The sequence below is a fragment of the Bos mutus genome, chromosome 3 (assembly GCF_027580195.1).
Source record: "Bos mutus isolate GX-2022 chromosome 3, NWIPB_WYAK_1.1, whole genome shotgun sequence".
Lineage (NCBI taxonomy): Eukaryota > Metazoa > Chordata > Mammalia > Artiodactyla > Bovidae > Bos > Bos mutus.
The window spans coordinates 79,941,282-79,968,504 of NC_091619.1; the positions used below are offsets into that span (position 1 = coordinate 79,941,282).

Below are 27,223 nucleotides of genomic sequence, written 5' to 3' on the forward strand. Positions count from 1 at the left end.
TTCATTCTCTTCTGTTACTATTTTAAGTGCACTTGCAAAAGGTTTATATAATTACTGTTAGAGAATAATCTAATTTTAATATGAAATTCTTTATTTTAAATTATTGTTAGTTTAATTTTGACCACATATATTTCTTATCCTCTGGTAGTTTATTGCTAAAATATTCATTTAAAAGATGCAGGAATCTAGATTTCATAGGCTTAATTTTTAATATTGTAAAAAAGTCGTGAATCAGTGACCTGTCAAGTTTCTATAATATGAAATATTAAGTAGGCTTAAATTGAAAAGAATATATTTTAGATATACTGTGATTAGCCTGATTCATATTTATTGTAAAACATTTGAGTGCTAAGTATATACTGGAAGCTACAGAGAAACAAAGAATTCTCCTCATTTTACCTAATTTGTTGTAATGAAACCTATAATGAGATCTTAACTTTTGAATGACTTTAATCAGGTGCTTCTTAATCTTAAAGCTATCACTGTTAAGTTTGCTTTCACAAAAATACATGAAGATGTAGATGTCTTCTTCAAGCTCTATAGTTCTGGGTTGTTGTTTTTTCTTTAATTCACTTGATACACCTTTTGTTTAAAATGAAAAATTAGTGCCTTAGATATGGAACATCTCTATACTGAAATGTGAATAGATTTTAAGTGGATACGTACTTAATTTCCATATTGAAATTAAATATGGACTTAAGGGAACATTTCTTTTGCCCATAAAAAGATTGGTCACATGATCTCAGTTGACATTTAAGTGGATAATTATCACCGGTTATAGTACTTGGTAAGCTCTTTTTTGAAAAGTCATATAGCAGGAGTTCCTAGAGTGCTGGTAATATTCTGTTTCTATATGATGGCTATGCTGGTTCACCCTATAATTATTCATTAAACTGTACGTATGTGTTTTATGTATTCTTTGATATATAGTTCTCACACAAGCCTCAAAATAGAATTCTGCCTAGGATCTTGTAGCAGATTATGTCATTTGTAATCATTATATTGATTTTCCTAATATGTCATCTTATTGTATTTTAAAAATAGAAAAGCTTGTCTTACAAGTTCTAAATGAAATGATAACTTCTGTTAACAGCGTTACTTTTTAAGTATTGTACAAAACACAAGGTACAATTTAAATAAGCACTTCTGCTTAAAGCACATTTTCAAAGACATTTTAGGTGCTCATCTGTCTCATTTATTCTCCTGCCCTTCCCATGTTTACAGTACTTCAGCCACCCTTATTTTCTGGCTATTTGTCAATCATGCTGAGCCTGTTGCCTCCACAAGAACTGCACTTGCACTTCTTTCAACCTGGAATATTCTTCCTCCAGGTATTTATATGTGCTTTCTATGTTCAGTGGAATTACATACTATGTGAACAGGTGGCAATATTAAATTTATTTACAATTATAAAAGGAAAAAAATCTAGATATAAGTCTTCCCTCTACTTAAATTCTACATAGCCCTCAAATGGAGTGACTGCTTCCAGTTTATACAGTGAAGATATGCCTACACACACACTCTCCCTCTCTCTCATTTGTCATTGTGTATATTGATTACATTTATGTATGGTTGTGTGTGTGTCATTATACTGCCCTGCCCCTTAGGAGGGGTCATCCCCGTCCCTGCTGCTGCTGCTAAGTCGCTTCAGTCGTGTCCGACTCTGTGCAACCCCATAAACGGCAGCCCACCAGGCTCCCCCATCCCTGGGATTCTCCAGGCAAGAACATTGGAGTGGGTTGCCATTTCCTTCTCCAATGCACGAAAGTGAAAAGTGAAAGTGAAGTTCCTCAGTCATGTCCGACTCTTAGCAACCCCATGGACTGCAGCCTACCAGGCTCCTCCGGCCATGGAATTTTCTAGGCAAGAGTGCTAGAGTGGGCTGCCATTGCCTTCTCCTATCCCCGTCCCTACCACTTGGCAAATTTTTCCAAAGTAGTATCCTTTTTAGAGGAGAGAAAAGATGGTAAAATTTTGTGTTCCTTTACTCCTAAGAATGCACTTGTTTTTTAATAGTTGGGGTGGAAGGATAAACACCAAATTTGACAGTCAAAGAGAGTACTTGTAAAATAGACAATAGATGTGTAGAAATCACCCCAGATTGTAGCAGTGTTAACAGCATAGACAGATAAACAGATGGAGTATATGATAAAGCAGTAAAGGAAAGTAATGGATAGAATAAACTCCAACATATGTCAAATAGGAGTTCCACAAGAAAGAAGAGAAAAAGGAGCAGAGGCAGTAGTCTAAGATATATGAACTATCAGGTTTTCGTAGTTGAGGAAAGATGGAAATTTCCAGATTAGAATAACATGCTTTGTCTGAGCAAGATGAATTAAACAAACTCACACCTAATCATATCATGATAAAACTGCAGAACATCAAAAACAAAGACAAAATTTTAGCGACAGGCCGACATTAGACTTCTCATCAGTATCTATAGTCTGTGGCAGGAAATGGAATAATACCAACTGAAAATCACATCTGAAGTTTTCATTCAGGAAGTAAGAATGAAGTAAAGGTATTTTCATTCAGTCTGAGAGAATTAACCATTCACAAATACTCCTTGAAAGATTATTAAAGAATATTCTTCTGTGAGTACATGCTCATAGTTCAGTTCAGTTCAGTTCAGTTCAGTCGCTCAGTCGTGTCTGACTCTTTGGGACCCCATGAATCACAGCACGCCAGGCCTCCCTGTCCATCACCAACTCCCGGAGTTCACTCAGACTCACGTCCATCGAGTCAGTGATGCCATCCAGCCAACTCATCCTCTGTCGTCCCCTTCTCCTGCCCCCAATCCCTCCCAGCATCATAACTGAGCCTCAAATAAAGGAATGGAATGCAAAGAGCAGTGGTAAAATAATAAATTAACAAGCATGTTGGTAAATCTATAAACCTAGTTATAAAAATGTGATTACCAATTCTGCTGACTATAAAGCAAAAGAGGGGGTTAAAAACAAGTACTAATAGACCATAAGAGCTTGGAAGATATATGTGGAAGCAGGAAGGAATTACAAATTTAAGGTCCTTGTAATCTTCAGGGAGCAGATGGAATATCTGTCAGTTGAACTTTTAATTGTGTTTTTGTTTACTTGCCTTTAAAATGGGGAAAATAACATCTACCTCAGGATTGTTATAAGAATTAAAAGAATTAACATACAAAAAGTACTTAGAACAGTGACTGGCATATAGTAAGTGTTTAATACATATTTTCAGTTCAGTTCAGTCACTCAGTCGTGTCCAACTCTTTGTGACCCATGGATTGCAGCATGCCAGGCTTCCCTGTCCATCACCAACTCCCAGAGCTTACTCAAACTCATGTCCATTGAGTTGGTGATGCCATCCAACCATCTCATCCTCTCTCGTCCCCTTCTCCAACCCACTTGATTCTTTCCCAGCATCAGGGTCTTTTCCAGGGTTAGTTCTTTGCATCAGGTGGCCAAATATTGGAGTTTCAGCTTCACCATCAGTCCTTCCAATCAATATTCAGGACTGATCTCCTTTAGGATGGACTGATTGGACCTCATTTCAGTCCAAGGGACTCTCAAGAATCTTCACCACCACCACAGGTCAAAAGCATCAATTCTTTGGTGCTCAGCTTTCTTTATAGTACAACTCTCACATGCATACATGACCACTGGAAAAACCATAGCTTTGACTAGATGGACCTTTGTCTAGATGGACCTTTGTTGGCAAAGTAATGTCTCTGCTTTTTAACATGCTATCTAGGTTGATCATAGCTTTTCTTCCAAGGAGCAAGCATCTTTTAATTTCATGGCTACCGTCACCATCTACAGTGATTTTTGAGCCCCCCAAATAAAGTCTCTCACTGTTTCCATTGTTTCCCCATCTATTTGCCATGAAGTGATGGGTCCAGATGCCATGATCTTAGTTTTCTGAATGTTGAGTTTTAAGCCAACTTTTTCACTCCTCTTTGACTTTCATCAAGAGGCTCATTAGTTCCTGTTTGCTTTCTGCCATAAGGGTGGTATCATCTGCATTTCTGAGGTTATTGATATTTCTCCTGGCAATCTTGATTCCAGCTTGTGCTTTATCAAGCCTGGCATTTCACATGATGTACTCTGTATATAAGTTAAATAAATAGGGTGACCATATACGGCCTTGACATGCTTCTCTCCTGATTTGGAACCAGTCCATTTTTCCATGTCTGGTTCTAACTGTTGCTTCTTGACCTGCATACAGCTTTCTCAGGAGGCAGGAAAGGTGGTCTGGTATTCCCATCTCCTGAAGAATTTTCCAGTTTATTGTGATCCACATAGTCAAAGGCTTTGGTGTAGTCAATAAAGCAGAAGTAGATGTTTTTCTGGAACTCTCTTGCTTTTTCAATGATCCAACAGATGTTGGCAATTTGATCTCTTGTTCCTCTGCCTTTTCTAAATCCATCTTGAACATCTGGAAGCTCTTGGTTCACATATTGTTGAAGTGTGGCTTGTAGAATTTTGAACATTACTTTGCTAGAGTGTAAGATGAGTGCAATTGTGCGGTAGTTTGAACATTCTTTGGCATTGCCTTTCTTTGGGATTGGAATGAAAACTGATCTTTTCCAGTCCTCTGGCCACTGCTGAGTTTTCCAAATTTGTTGGCATACTGAATGCAACACTTTTACAGCATCATCTTTTAGGATTTGAAATAGCTCAACTGGAATTCCATTACCTCCACTAGCTTTGTTAGTAATGATGCTTCCTAAGGCCCATTTGACTTCATATCCCAGGATGTCTGGATCCCAGTGAATGATCATGCCATCGTGATTATCTGGGTCATGAAGATCTTTTTCAAGATCTGTATCATGACTACACAGAAGAAGATAGTTCTTCTGTGTATTCTGTCCACCTCTTCTTAATATCTTCTGCTTCTGTTAGGTCCATACCATTTTCATTTTTTATTGCGCCCATGTTTGCATGAAATGTTCCCTTGGTATCTCTAATTTTCCTGAAGAGATCTGTAGTCTTTCCCATTCTTTTGTTTTCCTCTATTTCTTTGCACTGATCACTGAGGAAGGCTTTCTTATCTTTCCTTGCTATTCTTTGGAAATCAGCATTCAATGGGTATATCTTTCCTTTTCTCCTTTGCCCTTAGCTTCTCTTCTTTTCTCAGCTATTTCTAAGGCCTTGTCAGACAACCATTTTGCCTTTTTACATTTCTTTTTCTTGGGGATGGTCTTAATCCCTGCCTCCTGTACAGTGTCACGAACCTCTGTCCATAATTCTTCAGGCACTTTGTCTATCATATCTAATCCCTTGAATCTGTTTATCACTTACACTATATAATCGTAAGGGATTTGATTTAGGTCATACCTGAATCGTCTAGTGGTTTTTCTTACTCTCTTCAATTTAAGTCTGAATTTTGCAATAAGGAAATACATATTTTAGCTATTTTTATGAATATTATTATCAAAGACATCATATGATTTATTATAAAGGGGTAGAACAGTAAATTCTAGCTTCTTAAAAAACTAAGAGTTGGTATAAGAATATTAATATTAATATAGACCAAAATAGTTATTATGACAAAAGGGCTTTATTGCAAATAATAGAACTTTTTTCCCGTAATGAAAGAATAAAAGATTCAGTACCAGGAAAGGAATCCTGAACCTATGTGCATGAAAAATAAAAACTCAAGCAAGATGTGACAAAATAGGACAGTATTATAAGGAGAAATTCACAAGTCCTTAATCATAGTAGGCTATTTTTTCAGAAACTGATAAAATAGATTTAAAAAGTTAGGAATGATGGAGATAGTTTATGTGTTTGTTTTTATTGTTATTCAAACCATACTTTTTCTTCCAGTTTTATTGAACTAATAATTGACATATTGTTTAAGCTATTCAACATAATGATTTGACTTACATACATCATGAAATGATTATCACAGTAAGTTTAGTGAACATCCATCACCCATTTCACTTTCTGCTGTTGTTCTTTAGTCTCCCAGTTATGTCCTACTGTTTGCTACCCCATGGGCTGCAGCATGTAGGCTTCCCTGTGCTTCACCATCTCCCAGAGCTTACTCGTTTCACATAGATATAAATAAAAGGAAAAAATTTTTCCCTGTGATGGGAGCTGTTAGCTTTCTCTCTTAACAGCTTTCATATATAACATACCACAGTATTAATTATATTCATCATGTTGTATGTTACATACCTAGTACTTATTTGTCTTATGACTAAGGGTTGTACCTTTTGACTGCCTTCATCTCATTCCTCCTTCCCACTACTCTGTGCCTCTAGTAGTATTCCATAGTGGCTGCACTAATTTATATTCCCACTAGTAGTGCATAATGATTCTCTTTTCTCCATATCTTTGTCAACATTTGTTGATTCTTCTCTTTTTGATAATAGCCATTCTGACCACATATGAGGTTTGGTTTGTATTTCCCTGATTATTAGTCATTTGAGCATCTTTTCATATGCCTGCTGGCTATCTGTATATCTTCATTGGAAAAATGTCTGTTGAGACCCCCTGCCCATTTTATAATCAGGTTGTTTGGTTTTTTGATGTTAAATTGTTTACGTTCTTTGTATATTTGGGATATTAACTCCTTACTAGACATATCATTTTGAAATATCTTTTCCATTCAGTAGACAGTAGTTTCCTTTACTATGCAAAACTTTTTTAGTTTAATATGTTTCCATTTATTTATTTTTGCTTTTGTTTCCCTTGCCTGAGAAGATAATATCAAAAAAAAATATTACCAAGTCCGATGTCAAAGATCTTACTGCCTATGCTTTCTTCTAGAAGTTTTATGGTTTCAGGTCTTATATTGGAATCAGAGTATGAAACTCTAGTTTTGTTCTTTCTCAAGACTGGCTATTTGAGTATCTTTTTTGTTATAAAGTATAAAATATTTAGAATTGAGTGATAATAAAAACATGTCAGCACTTAGAGGAAAAAATTTATACCTAAACATGGCATGATAATGAAAGCATTCATAGTGGGTTCACATTTATCAGTGCATATATTTTAAAAAGATGACTGAAAACTAAAAAGCTGAACATTCAACTCAGAAAGATAGAAAAAGAACAATAGAACAAACCATAAAAAGTAGAAGAAAATAGGAAAAATATAAATAGAAAAATATTACATAGAAATTGTTCGATTAAAAGAATAATAGGATCTCATTCACCTCTTAGCCTACAGACTCCAACTTGATCTGCAATAACTCTTTTAGAAAAAAAATTTTAGTATGTGACATCTCAGGCAAGTAATTTTAAACCTCTCTGGGTCAAAGTTTTCCTCAATTCTTAATTCCTGGTTTGGGACCAAAAGATCCCTGAGATGTGCCAAGTGTAAAGTATATTCATCAAGAAGCAGCATGATACTGGCCTAAACCTGCTTGAACTTTAAATTAATTTGTTAGTAAATAATCATAGCATCTTGGCTAATAGAATAATCTTTGTAGCTAAATGGCTGGATTTAGATCCTGACTGTACCACTTACTAGCATTGGAGCTTCAGATAAATTTTATGGCCATTCTGTGCATTTGTTGTCTCATCTACAAAATGGGAGTAAGAATGACTATCTCAGAGGTGTGCAAATTAACTAGTTAATATAATGTAACATTTAAAACAGTGCCTGGCCCTAAAGGCACTTCATCATCACCATTGTTGATTATACTTCTAAACATTATTATCATTATTATCTATTGAAAGATATCCTCATTAGTTCAAGAAAGGGCTTCTGGGAGCCTTACCAGAAAGTCCAAATACAATTTTTAAAGCAGTCCCGATTCAGTAATATTACATTTATCACCAGTGTTTTGTGAAACTACATTTAAAGGGAATCAAGTACACAATTATTGGAGAAGGAAATGGCAACCCACTCCAGTGTTCTTGCCTGGTGAATCCCAGGGACAGGGGAGCCTGGTGGGCTGCCGTCTGTGGGGTCGCACAGAGTTGGATACAACTGAAGCGACTTAGCAGCAGCAGCAGCAAGTACACAATTATTAATCATATATAGTGTAGCAAGGAAGAGTACGTAGAATCCACAGTACTTTAGTGTATGTTAATTGCTAATAACATGGAATGAAATAAGGAAAAGTGATTATTAAATAAGTGAAAAACTCTTGTTGTGATAGAGTCCACTCAGTACTCTTTGATAACTGATCCAAATGTTATTCTTTGAGACATTAAAATTCCTCCTATTTAACAATTGAAATGTCTATTGTTTAAAAGCATAAATCCTGGGTGCTTCTCTGATGGCTCAATGGTAAGTAATCTGCCTACCAGTGCAGGATACCCGGGTTTAATCTCTGATCTGGGAAAATCTCACATGCCTCAGAACAACTAAACCTGCGCCACAACTTTTTTTTTTTAATTTATTTATTAATTGAAAGATAATTGCTTTGCAGACTCTTATTGGTTTCTGCCAAACATCAACATGAAGCAGCCACAGATATATATATGTCCCTTTCCTCTTGAACCTCCCTCTCATCTCCTTCCCCATCCTACCCCTCTAAGTTGTTACAGAGCCCTGGCTTGAGTTCCCTGAGTCATAACAGCAAATTCCTATTGGCTATCTATTTTACGTATAGTACTGTTAAGTTTCCATGTAACTGTCTCCATACATCCCATCCTCTCCACCCTCACCCCCGTCCCTTGTCCATAAGGCTGTTCTCTATGTCTGTGTTTCCACTGCTGCTCTGCAAATAATTTCATCAACTTTTGCACCTGTACTCTGGAGTTCAGGAACTGCAACTACTGAGCCCTCGACCCGTAACTACTGAAGCCTGTGTGCCCTAGAACCCGTGCTTCGCAGCAGGGGAAGCCACCACAATGAGAAGCCCTCACGCAACTAGAGTAGCCCCAATAACTGCAGCTAGAGAAAAGCCTGCACAGCAACAAAGACCCAGTACAGCCAAACATAAATAAATAAAATTATATATATATAAAAGAAAAACAAAACATAAGTCCTTCCATGAGAAGATTGAAATTAATGCTATTAGTTATGTTTTATAGTTTGTGATATCAGACTAATCCCCTTATAATATCTGAATGTTTAGAAAGGCCTAAAACACCTGGTGAAAATTCAAATAAAGCAGTCTTTTGCTGTTTCTCACCTAGCACTACTGACTGCTTGTTCTAAAAATGTGAAAAATAATTAATTACAGGTTAAAAGAACAAAGTAATATGGTGGAACTTTATTGAATGGAAGTAGCTTAATTCAAAATTCAGGAAGTTAGTATTAATCTTTAGGCAACGATTAATACTGTTTTATGAAATAAAAGTATATAATGTATTTTTCATTTGTGGTTTTTCTATTAAAAACACTTTTTTTGAGAGACAGATTTTAATGAACTTACTTCCCCAACGTTCTCCAAAATCATAAGTAAAATATTGTTACTCTTTTCCCCATTCATCTTTTATTAAATAAACTCTTAACATATTTGACTTATTCTATTTGGAATTTAAGGATACCAATAAATCAAATAATGAAAAGTTAATAACAAGAGGTAACTAGGACTTTAGCAAAATTTCTAGACCTGCAAGTTTTTCTGTTTTGGGCATTAAAGACTATTATGAGATAAAAATTTAGTTATGACTTATTTTTTTGAGAGAAGGCATAAGTTCCAAAGTAACAATGAGGGAAATTATTGTTAGTTTCTGAACCACCTCAGTCAATGAAATTGTAAATTTCCTCTAGAAATAGAAGCAAATGAGAGTAATGGAGTACAAATTAAATGAAGAAAAAAATGTAAACCAGCAATGGATAGTCTGTTCCAGACAATATATTTTTTAATGTGTTAATAAATCACACTTAAATTTTAAAGAAGTTGCCTTCATGTTATATGCGTATTTGATTTCATCTGGAAGTATTGGATCCTCCTGCAGTATTATCTAGAACTATGCCATCCAGTACATGTACATGTTGAACATGTGGAGTGGGACTGATCTGAATTGAAATGTGCTATAAGAATACACACCAGATATTAAAATCTTAGTTTGGAAAAAAAATAATATAATAATTTATGTAGATTGTGTGTTAATATAAGAATATTTGGGTATATTGGGTTAAATCAAATATTCAAATTTGACTTTTGCCTTTTATAAAAATTTTGTTAGTAGATTTTAAATTAATAAGTGACATTATATTTCTTTTGGAGAGCATGAGCTTGTTTTTCATGGTGCATTGTACCAATTTTTTAGAAAAGTAGTAACTGCCAGTTGTTGAGCAAATGGAGCTATATTAAAATGTGTAGTGAGAGAAGGTGCCAATGTTTGTATTATAAAAAATGAATTTTCTTCACTGATTTTCATTAGTAGTAATGAGTTTGGATTATTCATTCATTTGCTTCTTTATTCATTCAGTAAAAGGCCAGTATATGTAAAACACAGAATCTCTAACTATGCTAATGTGTCCTCAAGTATGAGGACTAAGTCAATATGCACTTTTAAATTGAAGTTTAAAAGTTGATTTACAATATTGTGATTTACAGCATAGTGATTCAGTATTTTTGCAGATTATATTCCATTGCAATTTATTAGAAGATAATAGGTATCATTCCCTGTGCTATACAGTGTATCTCACTGTCTTAGATGTAATTATCTGTGTGTATACATCCTAAACCACTAATTTGTCCCTCCCCTTTTCGCTTTCCCCTTTGGTAACCACAAGTTTGTTTTATCTGTGAGTCTGTTTCAGTTTTGTATATACATTCATTTATTATCTTTTAAATTCCACTTATAAATGACACCATGCAGTATTTGAAATATCTTCAAAGGCATTAAAGGTATTTCCAAGAGTTTACTAAATCATTCAGCATTTAAGCAGTCAGGTACTTTTATCCCTAAAATTATATTTGATTTACTGTGCTATCATGAGGAGCTCACTATTTTCTAGATATTAGTATCAACAATTCCTTGTTGTTAACTGTGAGACAAAAAAATAGGAGTTAAATAATATAAACTGGAAACTTTAATAATTTTTATTAAACTATTTGATGAAAGCATCCTGTATAAAGTAAAGTTTATATTATTCAGTTGGGTTTATCTAGTTTTTCTTTTTAATATACCAAGCCCCAATAGAAATTTTATTCAAAAGATTGTTTCTTCTGTATAATATAATCCATGAATAAAAAATTAGAATGGAAAAAAATAAAAATAAAAAATTAGAATGGGAAATAAAAAAAGAAACAAAGTACCTATTGCAAAGTTCTTCACAAAATTGCAAAAATTTTCCCATACCAAATTTCAGGATACTTTTTCATTAACTACTGTTCTTTCATTTGTCTACCCTTTTATTTTTTATTTAAAATTTGGTGATCTAAATTCTATTTAAAGTTTGACAATTTTGCTTTAACTTTATGTTCCTTTTATTGCACACATAGGAAAGAGGGAAAACTTGAATCACCTCAGTATAAACAAAAGAATGGAATCTACTATGCAAGACAATGAGTAAGTTTGTTTTTGCTGAAATAATATACATGTGTCTTAAAAAGGTCATATTTGTTAAAGTGATGTTTTAAGATAAATCATTTCTTTTGAGAAATGAATGGTTTATAGAAATGTTTATAGTTTATAGAAATGAATAAAAAGTCTGTAGAACTATTTTTTCTTAAAGAAGTAACATACTTTATTTTTGATGTGTTTTAACAGTGTTCATATGATGGTGATATGCATGCATGCATGCATGCTAAGTCGCTTCAGTCGTGTCCAACTCTGTGCGACTCTATAGACAGCAGCCCACCAGGCTTTTCTGTGCACAGGATTCTCTAGGCAAGAATACTAGAGTGGGTTGCCATTTCCGTCTCCAATGATGGTGATATATGATACCTTAATTTTAATAGCCATTTAGCCCAGTTCTCCCAGTCTATGCTTAAGAAACTAGCTTAGGGTAAAACTGAGGAAAACACCCTCTTTGGATGGAGAAGTAATATATTAATTTACAACATGAGACCACAAGACCCCAATGGATAGATGCCTCATTTTCCTCATCTTTACCCATCCATCACACTGTATGGCACAAAGAAGATACAGCTGGAAAAGTAATGGATGGATGGAGAAGTAATATTTTAGAACATAATGCCTAAAAAATAACTGGTTCAGGAGCTAGGAACATAGTGAAGCCAGCAGAATGAGGAATCTAGAGGAACCTAGAAGGCTTATTGGCCATCAGTCAACAATTTTCGTATTGGCCTGTCAATAGTGCCTTGAATGAAATCGTTTTGTGTAGAAAGCTACTGCCTGTGTATTCTGGAAAGAATATTTATATCTGTTCACTACGACTTGAAAAACTGAAATAAGCAGAACAGGGAGTTGAATTTTCATAGTAGTTCATGTGTTCAGCTCATTTACTTTTCCAGCTGTATCTTCTTTGTGCCATACAATGTGATAGATGGGTAAACATGAGGAAAATGAAGTATCTACCCATTGGGGGCTTATGGACTCATGTTGTAAATTGATATACCTTCCCTGACTTAGAAGTGGGTTATAGGTTATGGTTCAAAATCTTATTTATTTATTTAAATTGAAGTACAGTTGATTTACAGTCTTGTATTGGTTTCAGATGTACAGCACAGTGATTTAGTTTTTTATGTGTGTGTGTGTGTATTCTTTTCAGATTCTTTTCCATTATAGGTTGTTACAAGATATTGAATATAGTTCCCTATGGTATACAGTAGATCCTTGTTGTTTATCTGTTTTATATATAGTAGTGTGTATCTGTTAATCCCAAACTGCTTATTTATCCCTGCCTTCCTCCCCACTTTTCCCTTGATAACCATAAGTTTATTTTCTATGTGAATGTGTTTCTGTTTTGTAAATAAGTTCATGTCATTTTTTTTTAATTCCACATATAAGTGATATCATATGACATTTGTATTTCTCTGACTTGACTTCAGTTAGTATCTCTAGGTCCATCCAATTTAAAGGGCATTATTTCATTCTTTTTATGGCTGACTGATACTCCATTGGGTTATACCACATGTTGTTTATCCATTCATCTGTCAGTGGACACTTAGATTGCTTCCATGTCTTGGCTATTGTAAATAATGCTGCTATGAACATTGGGGTGCATGCATCTTTTTGAAATAGAGTGCTTTCCAGATATATGCCCAGGAGTGGGATTGCTGAATGATACGGTAACTATTTTTAGTTTTTTAAGGTGCCTTCCTACTGTTTTCCATAGTGGCTACACCAGTTTACGTTCCCACCAACACTGTAGGAGGTTTCCCTTTTCTCCACACCCTCTCCAGCATTTGTTATTTATAGACTTTTTGATGATGATCATTCTGAGCAATGTAAGGTGATATGCACTGTAGTTTTGATTTGCAATTCTCTACTTAGCAACATTAAATGTCTTTTCACATGCCTGTTGGCCATCTGTATGTCTTCTTTGGAGAAATGTCTATGTAGGTCTTCTGCCCAGTTTTTGATTGAGTTGTTTGTTTTTTTGTTAGCGACTTGTATGAATTGTTTCTGTAATTTGGAAATTAAGCTCATTGGTTCCCTCATTTGCAAATGTTTTCTCCCAGTCTGTAGGTTGTCTTCTCATTTCATTTATGGTTTCCTTTCCAGTGGAAAAATGTATAATTTTAATTATAGCATATTTGTTTATTTTTGCTTTTATTTCCATTAATCTAGGAGACAGATCCAAAAAAAATATTGCTGTGATTTATGTCGAAGAGTGTTCTGCGTATGTTTTCCTCTAAGAATTTTATAGTATTGAGTCTTATATTTAGGCCTTTAATACATTTTATTTTTGTATATGGTGTTAGATAATGTTCTAGTTTCATTTTTTACATGTAGCTGTTCAATTTTCCCAGCACCACTCATTAAAGAGACTGTCTTTTCTCCATTGTATATTCTTGCCTTCTTTATTGTAGATTAATTGACCATAACTGCATGGGTTTAGTTCTTGGCTTCCTATCTTTTTCCATTGATCTATGTGTCTGTTTTTGTTCTAGTACTTGACTGTTTTGATGAGTGTAGCTTTGTAGTATAGTCAGAAGTCAGGGAGTCTAATTCCTCCAGCTCTGTTCTTTCTTAAAATTGCTTTGGCTATTCGGGTTTTTTGTGTTTCCATACAAATTTTTAAAATTATTTGTTATAGTTCTGGAAAAAATGCTATTGGTAATATGATACAGATTGCATTGAATCTGTAGATTGCCTTGGGTAAGTATAGTCATTTTGACAACATCAATTTTTCCAGCCCAGAAACATAGTATGTTATGTCTTTCTATCTGTTTATGTTGTCTTCAATTTCTTTGAATTCAGCATCTTATAATTTTTGAAGTAAATCCTTAGGTAGGTTTATTCCTAGGTATTTTATTCTTCTTGATATGATGGTAGATGGGATTATTTCTTTGATTTCTCTGTCTTTTGTTGTTAGTACATAGAAATGCAACTGATTTCTATATTTTAATTTTGTATCCTACAGCTTTACCAACTCCTTGATGAGCTCTAGTAGTTTTCTTGTGGTGTCTTTAGGATGTTTTGTATACAATATGATGTCATCTGCAAACATTGACAGTTTTATTTCTTCACTTCCAGTTTGGATTCCTTTTATTTCTTTTTCTTCTCCAATTGCTGTGACTAGAACTTCCAAAACTATGTTGAATAAAAGTGGCAAGGGTGTGTGGTTACTGATCTTAGAGGAAATGCTTTTAGCTTTTCACTATTGAGTATGATATTAGCTGTGGATTTGTCATATATAGTCTTTATTATGTTGAGATATGTTCCCCTGTGCCAACTGACAGTTTTTATCATAAATGGATGTTGAATTTCATCAAAACCTTTTTCTGCATGAATTGAAATAAATGAAATTTATTATTCAGTTTGTTAATGTGTGGTATATCACATTGATTTGCTGGTACTGAAAAATCTTTGCATCTCTGGGATAAATCCCATTTGATTATGAGGTATGACCCTTTTAATGTATTGTTGGATTCAGTTTGCTCGTATTTTGTTGAGGATTTTTTCACGTATGTTCAACAGTCGTATTGGCCTGTCATTTTCTTTTTGTGTGGTATCTCTGTCTAGTTTTGGTATCAAGGTCTTGTTGGCTTCACAGAATGAGTTTGGGAGTGTTCCTTCCTCCGCAGGTTTTTTAGTTTCAGAAGAACAGGTTTTAAATGTTTGATAGAATTCACCTGTGAAACCATCTAGTCCTAGACTTTTGGTTTTGGGCAGTTTTTAAATTACTAATTCAATTTCTGTACTTACGATTGGTCTGTTCATATTTTCTATCTTTTTCTGGTTCAGTCTTGGGTCTGAATAATTTTTAAACCATTTGAATGAATCTTAGAATGCATTTTCCATACAAATTGTGTTGTAATTTGTGGTTAAGACCTCATTTCAGGCTACAAGTATATTTTTTTCATAATGTAGGTAATGTATAGTATTAATCAGTGGTAGTCTGGGTAAAAAAAAAATATGGAGAATGCCACATAGAGTATAATAGGGACAAAAATAAGAGTTTATCAAAGAGGTCTCCTAGTTTGACATCTGTATATATCACCTGTACCCCTTATCTTTTTATAGCTGCTTTCCCTAGTCATACTCCCCCCAGTCCAAATATTTTTATGTGCTCTATCCCACAAATAGTTTTGTTATAAATTACTACTCCTCCTTACTTTAACCAAACTTCTAGCTTCCTTGGTGAAACAAATTTCAGCTAGATATTAAGATAAAAACATTATTTTTTAACTCACTTAATATATTTTAAAATAGACAATAGATGTACATAATAGAAACTCAAATTGTCCAAAAGGATATATAGAAATCAAGTGGCAAGCAATGATTTTTGAATCACGTATATTCTTAGATTTCCTTTATTATTTTATAAAACCATTCAAAAGACTTATATCTTTTAAATCTGACTTATATCTTTTAAATCTGAAATTAAACTATTTCATGCTTTTAGATAAGTTTTAAGTGATTATAACATTTTATGATTTGTTTTGGCAGTTGTATTAGATTACAGTTTTCCAGAGAAAGAGAAAGAATAGCAGATGTGCATACATATAGTAGTGTAATAATGAGAATGAAATATAGTGTGATATAATAATTATTGATTAATAATGAATTGTATATAATTACACATATAGATAGACTTACTGTGAAGAATTGACTCATGCAAATACGGAGGCTAAGTCCTACAATGTACCGTCAGCAAGCTGGAGACCCAGCAAAGCCAGTGGTATAATTCCAGTCCAAGTCTAAAGGCCTAACCATCAGGAGATCCAGTGGTGTGAATCTCAGTTCAGGGGCACAAGAGCAATGTCCCAGCATGAGCAGACAGGCAGCAAACTCAACCTCCCATCCTCTACTTTTTCTTCTTTTCAGAGCCTCAGTGGATTGGATGATACCCATTCACATTTGGGAGGACAATTTACTGAGCCAGTAAACAAAGACACAGGAGCCTGGTGGGCTGCATTCCATGGGATCGCAAAGAGTTGGGCACGACTGAGCGACTAACAATTACTAAACTAAGACAGTTACATAGTAATGATTTTCTAACTCCATCATCCTATTAATTGGCCTTTTTTTAATTCATGAATTCTCTTTGTATATGAAATATGTATATTTCATTATATGCAATTTTATCACATCTACCACCACAGTCAAGGCCTTTTTTTAATTCATGAATTCTCTTTGTATAATGAAATATGTATATTTCATTATATGCAATTTTATCACATCTACCACCACAGTCAAGACATAGAATAGTCCTCTTTGCTATATAAAGTGTATTTTCAATCACTGGCTTATTCTCTTGTAGGCAAAAGAGTAACTTATTTCTATACTTATCCAAGTAAAGCCTTTTTAATAGTAATGTTATGCTAGAATCAGGTTCTGTTTTTTTTTGTTTTTTATCTATACAATTTAATTGTGACAATTAACCACATTTCAGAACTCTGATTTTCTCTTTACTGTATTTTAAGTATTTGATCATATGTAAGAATACTGACTTATGTATCACTTTCTGCTTAAATGAAGGTCTCTGGGTAACTTAGTAGAAAATATTTATTGAAAACATAGGAGGGTTCAGGATGGGGAACACATGTATACCTGTGGCAGATTCATTTTGATATTTGGCAAAACTAATACAATTATGTAAAGTTTAAAAATAAAATTAGAAAAAAAAAAAAAACATAGGATGAAGGTATAATTATGCTTATATTCTGTAGGCAATCAAAGACTAAGAGGGAGACAAGTATTTACTTTTATTTTCAACTGTTTAAAATTCTGGACAGAAAAAAATGGAAACTTTCTTCCAAACATCAGTATTAAGATAAGCATGCTCACTTTCACCACTAGTATTCAATATTTTACTGGAAATTCTAGCCATAGCAATTAGATAAGAAAAAAGAGTAAAAGGCATCCAATTGAAAAAGAAGAAATAAAACCATCTCTTTTTGCAGATAACTTGATCTTCTTGATCCTACATAGAGAGACTCCTGAAGAATGCACAAGAAGCTGTTAGTACTAATAAACAAAGTCAGCAAAATTACAAGGTATAAGATCAGTACACAAAAATCCATTGTGTTTCTATACACCTGCAGTGAACAGTTTGAAAGAATTGAAGGAGGCAATTCTGTTTATAGTAGGATTTAGAAGAATAAATCCTTCCTGGTTTCCTTGATGGCTCAGAGGGTAAAGTGTGTGCCTACAATACCGGAGACCTGGGTTCAATCCCCGGGTCAGGAAGATCCCCTGGAAAAGAAAATGGTAACCCACTCCAGTACTCTTGCCTGGAAAATCCCGTGGACGGAGAAGCCTGTTAGGCTACAGTCCATGGGGTCGCAAAGAGTTGGACATGACTGAGTGACTTCACTTCACTTCACTTAGAAGAATAAAATATCTAGGAATAAATTTAACCACAGAGGTGAAAGACTTTGTACACTGAAAATTGCAAAGTATTGCTGAGAGAAATTGAAGAAGACCTAAATAAATGGAAAAACAATCTGCTTTCATGGGCAGAAGATTTAATATTGTTAAGGTATCTGTACCTCTACCCAAAGTGATCTATACACTTAATGTAATGCCTATCAAAATTCCACACTGTGTAAAAAATTATTCAGGCATAAAAATGATTGAGGTTCTGATACATACTGTATAGCATGATGAACCTTGAAAACATGTTAAGTGAAATAAGCCAAATACAAAAGGACGAATGTTATACAATTTCAGTTATGTGCAATATCTAGAGGAGGCAACTTTAAAGAGAAAGTATATCAGAGATTACTAGAGGCTAAGGGCTATTGTTTAATGTTATGGAGTTTCTGTTTGTGGTAATGGTAGTGGTTTAGTTGCTAAGTCATGTCTGACTCTTGTGACCTCATGGACTATAGTCTGCCAGGCTCCTCTGTCCCTGGGATTCTCTAGTCAAGAATACTGGAGTGGGTTGCCATTTCCTTCTCCAGCAGATCTTCCTGACCCAGGAATCGAACCCAGGTCTCCTGCATTGCAGGCAGATTCTTTACCAACTGAGCTACAAGGGAAGCCTGAAATAGTTCATTGTATTTGTTTTAGTCTGTGGTAATAGAATGGTTTTGAAAATAGATAGTGTTGATGGTTGTAAAGCTTTGTGAATGTAATTAATACCACTGAAGTGTACACTTTAAAATGGTAAAATGACAACTTTTATATTTTATATATATATATATACATACACGCACACACTACAATAAGAAAAAATTTTGAATTGAAAAACAACTACAGGGACAACATGACTATGCATTGTTTAACAAGATGGTAGCTCAGACCTTACAGTGAGCTCAGTCCTTACAAAAACATTAAAATCACAGCTCAGTTCAGTTCAGTTCAGTCGCTCAGTTGTGTCCAACTCTTTGCGACCCCATGAATCGCAGCACGCCAGGCCTCCCTGTCCATCACCAACTCCCAGAGTTCACTCAGACTCACGTCCATCAAGTCAGTGATGCCATCCAGCCATCTCATCCTCTGTCATCCCTTTCTCCTTTGCCCCCAATCCCTCCCAGCATCAGAGTCTTTTCCAATGAGTCAACTCTTCGCATGAGGTGGCCAAAGTACTGGAGTTTCAGCTTTAATATCATTTCTTCCAAAGAAATCCCAGGGCTGATCTCCTTCCGAATGGACTGGTTGGATCTCCTTGCAGTCCAAGGGACTCTCAAGAGTCTTCTCCAACACCACAGCTCAAAAGCATCAATTCTTCAGCATTCAGCCTTCTTTACAGTCCAACTCTCACATCCATACATGACCACAGGAAAAACCATAGCCTTGACTAGACAGACCTTTGTTGGCAAAGTAATGTCTCTGCTTTTGAATATGCTATCTAGGTTGGTCATAACCTTCCTTCCAAGGAGTAAGCATCTTTTAATTTCATGGCTGCAGTCAACATCTGCAGTGATTTTGGAGCCCCAAAAAATAAAGTCTGACACTGTTTCCACTGTTTCCCCATCTATTTCCCATGAAGTGATGGGACCGGATGCCATGATCTTCGTTTTCTGAATGTTGAGCTTTAAGCCAACTTTTTCACTCTCCACTTTCACTTTCATCAAGATTTTTAGTTCCTCTTCACTTTCTGCCATAAGGGTGGTGTCATCTGCATCCTGCTGATAAAAAACAATGGAACCTACCAAAAAAGATACTCTGTAACCCAAGACAAAGAATAAGCCACAATGCAATGGTAGGAGGAACACAGTTGCAATAAGCTAGACAATCCACAAACTGGAAAATAATTCTATCACAGAAGTTTTCCCACAGAAGTGAAAGTCCTGGACCCCACATCAGGCTTCCCAGACTCGGGGGTCTGTTAATAGGACAAAGATCCCCCAGACAATCTGGCTTTGAAGGCCAGTGGGTTTTGATTGAATTTCACAGGACTAGGGGAAACAGATTTTACTCCTATAGGGTGCACACAAAGTCTCGTGCACCAGCTCCTAGGGGAAAAGCTTAAGAGACTGGACCACACCTACCTGCTGGTATTGGAGGGTCTCTTGCCAAGGTGGGAGGCAGGTGTTGCTCACTGTGGGGAAGAAGACACTGACAGTGGCAGTTCTGGCAAGTACTCATTAAGATGAGCTCTCCTGGAGGTCGCCATTTTCTCCCCGAGACCTAGCCCCACCCAACAGCCTGTAAGCTCCAGTGCTGAGACACCTCAGGCTAAGCAATCAACAGGACAGGAATACAGCCCCACCCATCAGCAGACAGGCTGCTTAACATTTTCCTGAGCATGGCCCTGCCCACCAGGGGGCAGAACCAGCACCCACCAGTGGACAGGAACCAGTTCCTCCCACCAGAAAGCCTGTGTAAGTATCTTAGCCTCATCTACCCGATTTCAAATCATAAAAGCAAGAATGATTGCAGCCTGTGGAATATAAACTGCAATCACAGAAAGTTAGACAAAATGAGACGGGAAAGGAATGCATCCCAGATGAAGGAACAAGATAAAACCCCAGAAGAACAACTAAGTGAAGTGGAGATAGACAATCTAATGGAAAAAGAATTCAGAGTAATGATGTGAAAATGATCCAAGATCTTGGGGAAAAATGGGAGACATATGTTGAGAAGATACATGAAATGTTTAAAAAAGATCTAGAAGAACTAAAGAACAAACAGAAGAACAATGCAGTGACTGAAATGAAAGATAACATTACAAGGAATCAATAGCAGAGCAACTGAGGAAGAACAGATAATTGGCTTGGAAGACAGGATGGTGAAGATCACTCCCAGGAAACAAAAAAGAATGAAAAGAAATGAAGAACTTGAGAAAATATTTGAAGCAATAATAGCTAAAAACTTCCCTAGCAAGGAAAGGAATTAGTCGCCCAAGTCCAGGAAGTGCAGAGAGTCCTAGGCAGGATAAACCGAAGGAGAAACACATGAGACACCTAGATTTCAAACTGATGAAAATTAAATTAAAATTTTAAAAAATATTAAAAGCAACAAGGGAAAAGCAACAACAAAACATACAGGGGAACTCCCATAACATTATCAGCTGATTTCTCAGCAGAAACTCTGCCGCTCAGAAGGGAGAAGCATGATGTATTTAAAGTAATGAGAGGGAGAACTCTACAACCAAGAACACTCTACCCAGCAAGGCTGTCATACGGATCAACAGAAAAATCAAGAGCTTGATAGACAGGCAAAAAATATTAGAATTCAGTACCATCAGACCAGCTTTGCAACAAATACTAAAGGAACTTTTCCAAGCGGAAAAGGCCACTACTAGAAACAAGAAAATTAAATATGGAAAAGCTCACCAATAAAGGCAAACATGCAGTAAAGGTAGGAAATCATCCACACACAAACATGATATGGAAACCAGCAGTTGTGAGAAAGGAGAGCTCTTTGAAATGAATTCAAATTTGAAATTAAAAGATCAGCAACTTGAAACAATCTTGTTTATATATAGACTGCTATATTAAAACCTCATGGGAACCACAAACTGAAAATCTACAGTAGATATACGCAAAGAAAGAAAAAGAAATCTAGACACAACACTAAAGTTCGTCATCAAGTCACAAGAGAAGAGAACAAAATAGGGAAGAAAAAAGGCTTACAAAAACAAATCTTAAACAATTTAAAAAATAGCAATACAACCATACATATTGATATTTATATCAATGGATTAAATGCTCCAACCAAAAGTCATAGACTCTCTGGAACGGATGCAAAAACAAGACCCATATATATGCTGTCTACAAGAGTCCCACTTTAGATCAGGGGACACATACAGACTGAAAGTGAGAAGATAAAGATATTCCATCTTTCTTGCAAATGGAAATGAAAAGAAAGCTAAAGTAGCAGTACTCATATCAGACAAAATAGACTGTAAAATAAAGACTGTTGCAAGAGACAGAGGTCCAACAGTCCAAGACAATCCCAGAAGATGTAACAATTGTAATTATATATGCACTCAACATAGGAGAACTCCAATATATAAGGCAAATACTAATAACATGAAAGGAGAAATCAATAGTAACACAATAATAGGGGGGACTGTGACACCCCACTTAAACATCAGTGGACAGATCATCTTGATACAATCAACAAGGAAACACAGACCTTAAATGTTACTTTAGACCAGATCAGTTCAGTTCAGTTCAGTCGCTCAGACCAGATAGACTTAATTAAGTATTTATGGAGCATTCTGTCCAAAACCAGCAGAATACACATTCTTCTCTAGTGCATATAGAACATTCTTAAGGATTGATTATATGCTGGCCACAAAGCAAGCCTTGGTAAATTTTAAAAAATTGAAAGCATAATCAAGCATCTTTTTCAACCTAAATGCTATGAGCTTAGGAGAAACTACAAGAAAAAAAACTTTAAAAAACCACTTTGAGGCTAAACAATATGCTACTAAGCAACCCCCCATGGATCACTGAGGAAATAAAAAAATACCTAGAGATAAATGATAATAAAAGCATGATGATCCAAAATCTATGGGATGCAGCAAAAATGGCTTTAAGAGGGATGTTTATAGCAATAAAATCTTACCTCAGGAAACAAAATCACCTTATCTTACACCTAAAGCAACTAGAGAAAGAAGAACAAACAAAATCAAAAGTTAGTAGAAGGAAAGAGATCAGAAAGATGAGAGCAGAAATAGAGATGAAAACAATAGAGAAGACCAATGAACCTAAAAGCTGGTTTTCTTTGACCAAGATAAACAAAATTGATAAAACTTATCAGACTCATCAGAAAAAAATGAAAGAGGGCTAGAATCAATAAAATTAGAAATGAAAAAAATTACAACAGACACAGAAATACAAAGGATCATAAGAGACTGCTACAAGCAACTATATGCTAATAAAATGGACAATTAGAAGAAATGGACAAGTTCTTAAAAATGTGTAGTCTCCTAAGACTAAACCAGGAAGAAATAGAAAATATGAACAGACCAAGCACAAGTACTGAAATTGAAACTGTGATTAAAAAGTTAAACAAGGAAAAGTCCAGGATCAGATGACATCACAGGTGAATTCTAGAAAACATTTACACAAGAGTTAACAGAGTTAACACCTGTCCTTCTGAAACTAGCCTCAAAAATTGTGGAGGAAAGAACACACCCAAACTCATTCGTGAGGCCACCATCACTCTGATACCAAAGCCAGACAAAGATACCACACACACAGAAAAGAAAATTAAGGCCAATATCACTGAAGAACACAGACACAAAAATGCTCAACAATACACTAGCAGTCTGAAACCAACAAAATATTATTAAAAGAATCATATGCCATAATCAAGTGAGATTTATCCCAGGGATGTAAGAATTTTCAGTATCTGCAAGTCAATCAGTGTGATGTACCACATTAACAAGTTAAAGAATAAAAAACATACAGTCCTCTCAATAGATACAAAAAAAGCTTTTGACAAAATTCAGTGTTCATTTATGACCAACTTAGACAGCATATTAAAAAGCAGAGACATTACTTTGCCAACAAAGGTCCATCTAGTCAAAGCTATGGTTTTTCCAGTAGTCATGATGGATGTGAGAATTGGACTATAAAGAAAGCTGAGTGCTGAACAATTGATGTTTTTGAACTGTGGTGTTGGAGAAGACTCTTGAGAGTCCCTTGGACTGCAAGGAAATCCAACCAGTCCATTCTAAAGGAAATCAGTCCTGAATGTTCATTGGAAGGACTGATGCTGAAGCTGAAACTCCAATACTTTGGCTACCTGATCCAAAGAACGGACTCATTGGAAAAGACCCTGATGCTGGGAGGGATTGGGGGCAGGAGGAGAAGGGGACGACAGGATGAGATGGTTGGATGGCATACTGACTCAGTGGACATGAGTTTGAGTGAACTCCCGGAGTTGGTAATGGACAGGGAGGCATGGCATGCTGTGATTCATGGGGTCGCAAAGAGTTGGACATGACTGAGCGACTGAACTGAAAACTGAACAGAGACAAAAGACCTGTACTCCAAAAGCTATAAGACACTGATGAAAGAAATCAAAGATGACACAAACAGATGGAAATATATACCATATTCTTGAATTGGAAGAATTGATACCGTCAAAATGACTATACCACCGAAGGCAACCAACAGATTTGGTGTGATTCCTATCAAATTACCAATGTATTTTTCACAACTAGAACAAAAAAGTCTTAAAGTTTGTGTGGAGACACAAAAGGTCCAGAATAACCAAAGCAATCTTGAGAAAGGGAGCCTGATTCATCCAGCTCCGTTTTTCTGACTTCAGACTATACTCAAAGCTTCAGTCATCAAAACAGTATGGTACTAAAACAAAAACAGAAATATACATCAATAGAACAGGATAGAAAGCCTAGAAATAAACCCTCACACCTAAGATCAATTAATCTACAACAAAGAAGACAAAACTATGTAATGGAAGACAGTCTCTTCAATAAATGGGGCTGTAAAGACTGTACAGCTGCATGTAAAAAGATGAAATTAGAACATTGTTTAACATCATAAAAATAAACTCAAAATGGATTAGAGACTTAAACGTAAAACTAGATACTATAAAACTCTTAGAGGAAAACATAGGCAGAACACTCTTTGACATAAATTGCAGCAGTATCTTTTTCAAGCTGTCTCCTAGAATAGTGAAAATAAAAACAAAATGAAACCTATTTAAAATTAAAAGCTTTTTCACAGCAAAGGGAATCATAAACAAAATGGATAGACCATCCAAAAAATGAGCAGATGACCTAAATAGACATTTCTCCAAAGAAGACATACAGACGACCCAGAGGCACATGAAGATACACTCAGCATCACTAATTATTAGAGAAATGGAAATCAAAACTACAATGTCACCTCACACCAGTCAGAATGTTCATTATCAAAAAAAATCTATACAATAGAAACAATAAATGCTGGAGAGGGTTGGAGAAAAGGGAGCCTCCTTCTTCACTGTTGGTGGGAATGTAGATTGGTACAGTCACTATAGAGAACAGTATGGAGGGTCCTTAAAAAACTAAAAGTAGAGCTACCGTGTGATCCATCAATCCCATTCCTGGGGATATATTCAGAGAAAAACATGGTTTGAAAGGATGCATGTACCCCAGTGTTCATTGCAGCACTGTTTATGATAGCCAGGACATGGAAGCAACCTAATATCCATTGACAGATTAATGGATAAAGATGTGGTACGTGTACACAATGGAATACTCCTCAGTCATTAAAAATATTGAAATAATGCCACTTCCACCAATATGGATGGACATGGAGATTATCATACTAAGGGAAGTCAGAGAAAGACAAATACGGTATTGTGTGGAAAGTAAAAAAAAAAAATACACAAATGAACTTATTTATAGAATAGAAACGGACTCACAGACTTAGAGAATGTAGTTATGGCTATCAGAGGGGAAATGTGGGAGGGAGGGATAGATTGACCTTTGAGAGTATGTAGTGTTAGTAGAGTAGTAAGGGAGAAATCTGAATATTAGAATTTAATTTCATTATAGAGGAAGTGGAGATTGGCTTAAATCATTGTTTTGAGCAGTAGTTTGTGGTGGAGAGAATATTCTTTAAGTAAAAGAGTTAAACAGAGTGAATAAAACAAATAGGTAGAAAATCCAGGATTACACATTAGAAAGACATGTGTGTAGCAGAAGGTTAGGGGACTGGGAAAATTAGCTTTCTTTTTAAAAAAATTTTTCCAGCTTAATTGAAGTATAACTGAAAAATAAAATATGTATATTTAAAGTATATAATGTGATACGTATTCACTAAAATAATTATGACAGTTTGGTTAATTAACACATCTCACATTGTTACCTTTTTCTCTTGGTGAGAATGTTTAAGATGTACTCTCTCTATCAGTTTGAAGTATCACTTACTGTCTCCAGCACTCTTAGTCGCTCAGTTATGTCCTACTACTTGTGACCCCATGGACTGTAGCCTGCTAGGCTCCTCTGTCCGTGGAATTCTCCAGGCAAGAATACTGGAGTGGGTTGCCATTTCCTTCTCTTAAGGGATCTTCTCAACCCAGGGGTCGAATCCAAGCCTCCTGCATTACAGGCAGATTCTTTACCATCTGAGCCACCAAAGTATACAATGTAGTATTTATAGCTACCATGCTATGCATGGAATAGCTACCATCAGATCAGATCAGATCAAATCAGTCCCTCAGTCGTGTCCGACTCTTTGCAACCCCATGAACTGCAGCACGCCAGGCCTCCCTGTCCATCACCAACTCCCGGAGTTCACTCAGACTCACGTCCATTGAATCAGTGATGCCATCCAGCCATCTCATCTGTCGTCCCCTTCTCCTCTTGCCCCCAGTCCCTCCCAGCATCAGAGTCTTTTACAATGAGTCAACTCTTCACATGAGGTGGCCAAAGTACTGGAGTTTCAGCTTTAGCATCATTCCTTCCAAAGAAATCCCAGGGCTGATCTCCTTCCGAATGGACTGGTTGGATCTCCTTGCAGTCCAAGGGACTCTCAAGAGTCTTCTCCAACACCACAGTTCAAAAGCATCAATTCTTCGGCACTCAGCCTTCTTCACAGTCCAACTCTCACATCCATACATGACCACTGGAAAAACCATAGCCTTGACTAGACGGACCTTTGTTGGCAAAGTAATGTCTCTGCTTTTGAATATGCTATCTAGGTTGGTCATAACTTTCCTTCCAAAGAGTAAGCATCTTTTAATTTCATGGCTGCAGTCACCGTCTGCAGTGATTTTGGAGCCCATAAAAATAAAGTCTGACACTGTTTCCACTGTTTCCCCATCTATTTCCCATGAAGTGATGGGACCGGATGCCATGATCTTCGTTTTCTGAATGTTGAGCTTTAAGCCAACTTTTTCACTCTCCTCTTTCACTTTCATCAAGAGGCTTTTTAGTTTCTCTTCACTTTCTGCCATAAGGGTGGTATCATCTGCATATCCATGCTATGCATGAAATCCCCAGAACTGATTCATCTTACATATGAAGGATTGTACCCTTTGACCAGCATCTCCCTGTTTCCCCCACCCAGCTTTCTCAGTGAGATAACAAACTAATGAACTTTGAAGTCTGTACAGGAGACAGGGATCAAGACGATCCCCATGGGAAAGAAATGCAAAAAAGCAAAATGGCTGTCTGAGGAGGCCTTACAAATAGCTGTGAAAAGAAGAGAAGCGAAAAGCAAAGGAGAAAAGGAAAGATATAAGCATCTGAATGCAAAGTTTCAAAGAATAGCAAGGAGAGATAAGAAAGCCTCCTCAGCGATCAATGCAAAGAAATAAAGGAAAACAACAGAATGGGAAAGACTAAAGATCTCTTCAAGAAAATTAGAGATACCAAGGGAACATTTC

The 27,223-nt window shown here is 35.8% G+C and overlaps 1 protein-coding gene across 8 annotated transcripts in view; it reads left to right on the forward strand.

Annotated features, from left to right (window-relative positions):
- The window catches only part of ITGB3BP (integrin subunit beta 3 binding protein), a 107,733-nt gene that overhangs the window by 47,768 nt on the left and 32,742 nt on the right, over positions 1–27,223 (forward strand). For all 8 annotated transcript variants that reach the window (XR_011463697.1, XR_011463698.1, XM_070367913.1 and 5 more), the window contains one exon: positions 11,344–11,410. Coding sequence is in view for 6 of the 8 variants with exons in the window: in XM_070367913.1 (XP_070224014.1) it covers positions 11,344–11,410 (67 nt within the window). In the remaining 2 variants the exon portion in view is untranslated. The remainder of the gene's footprint in view (positions 1–11,343; positions 11,411–27,223) is intronic.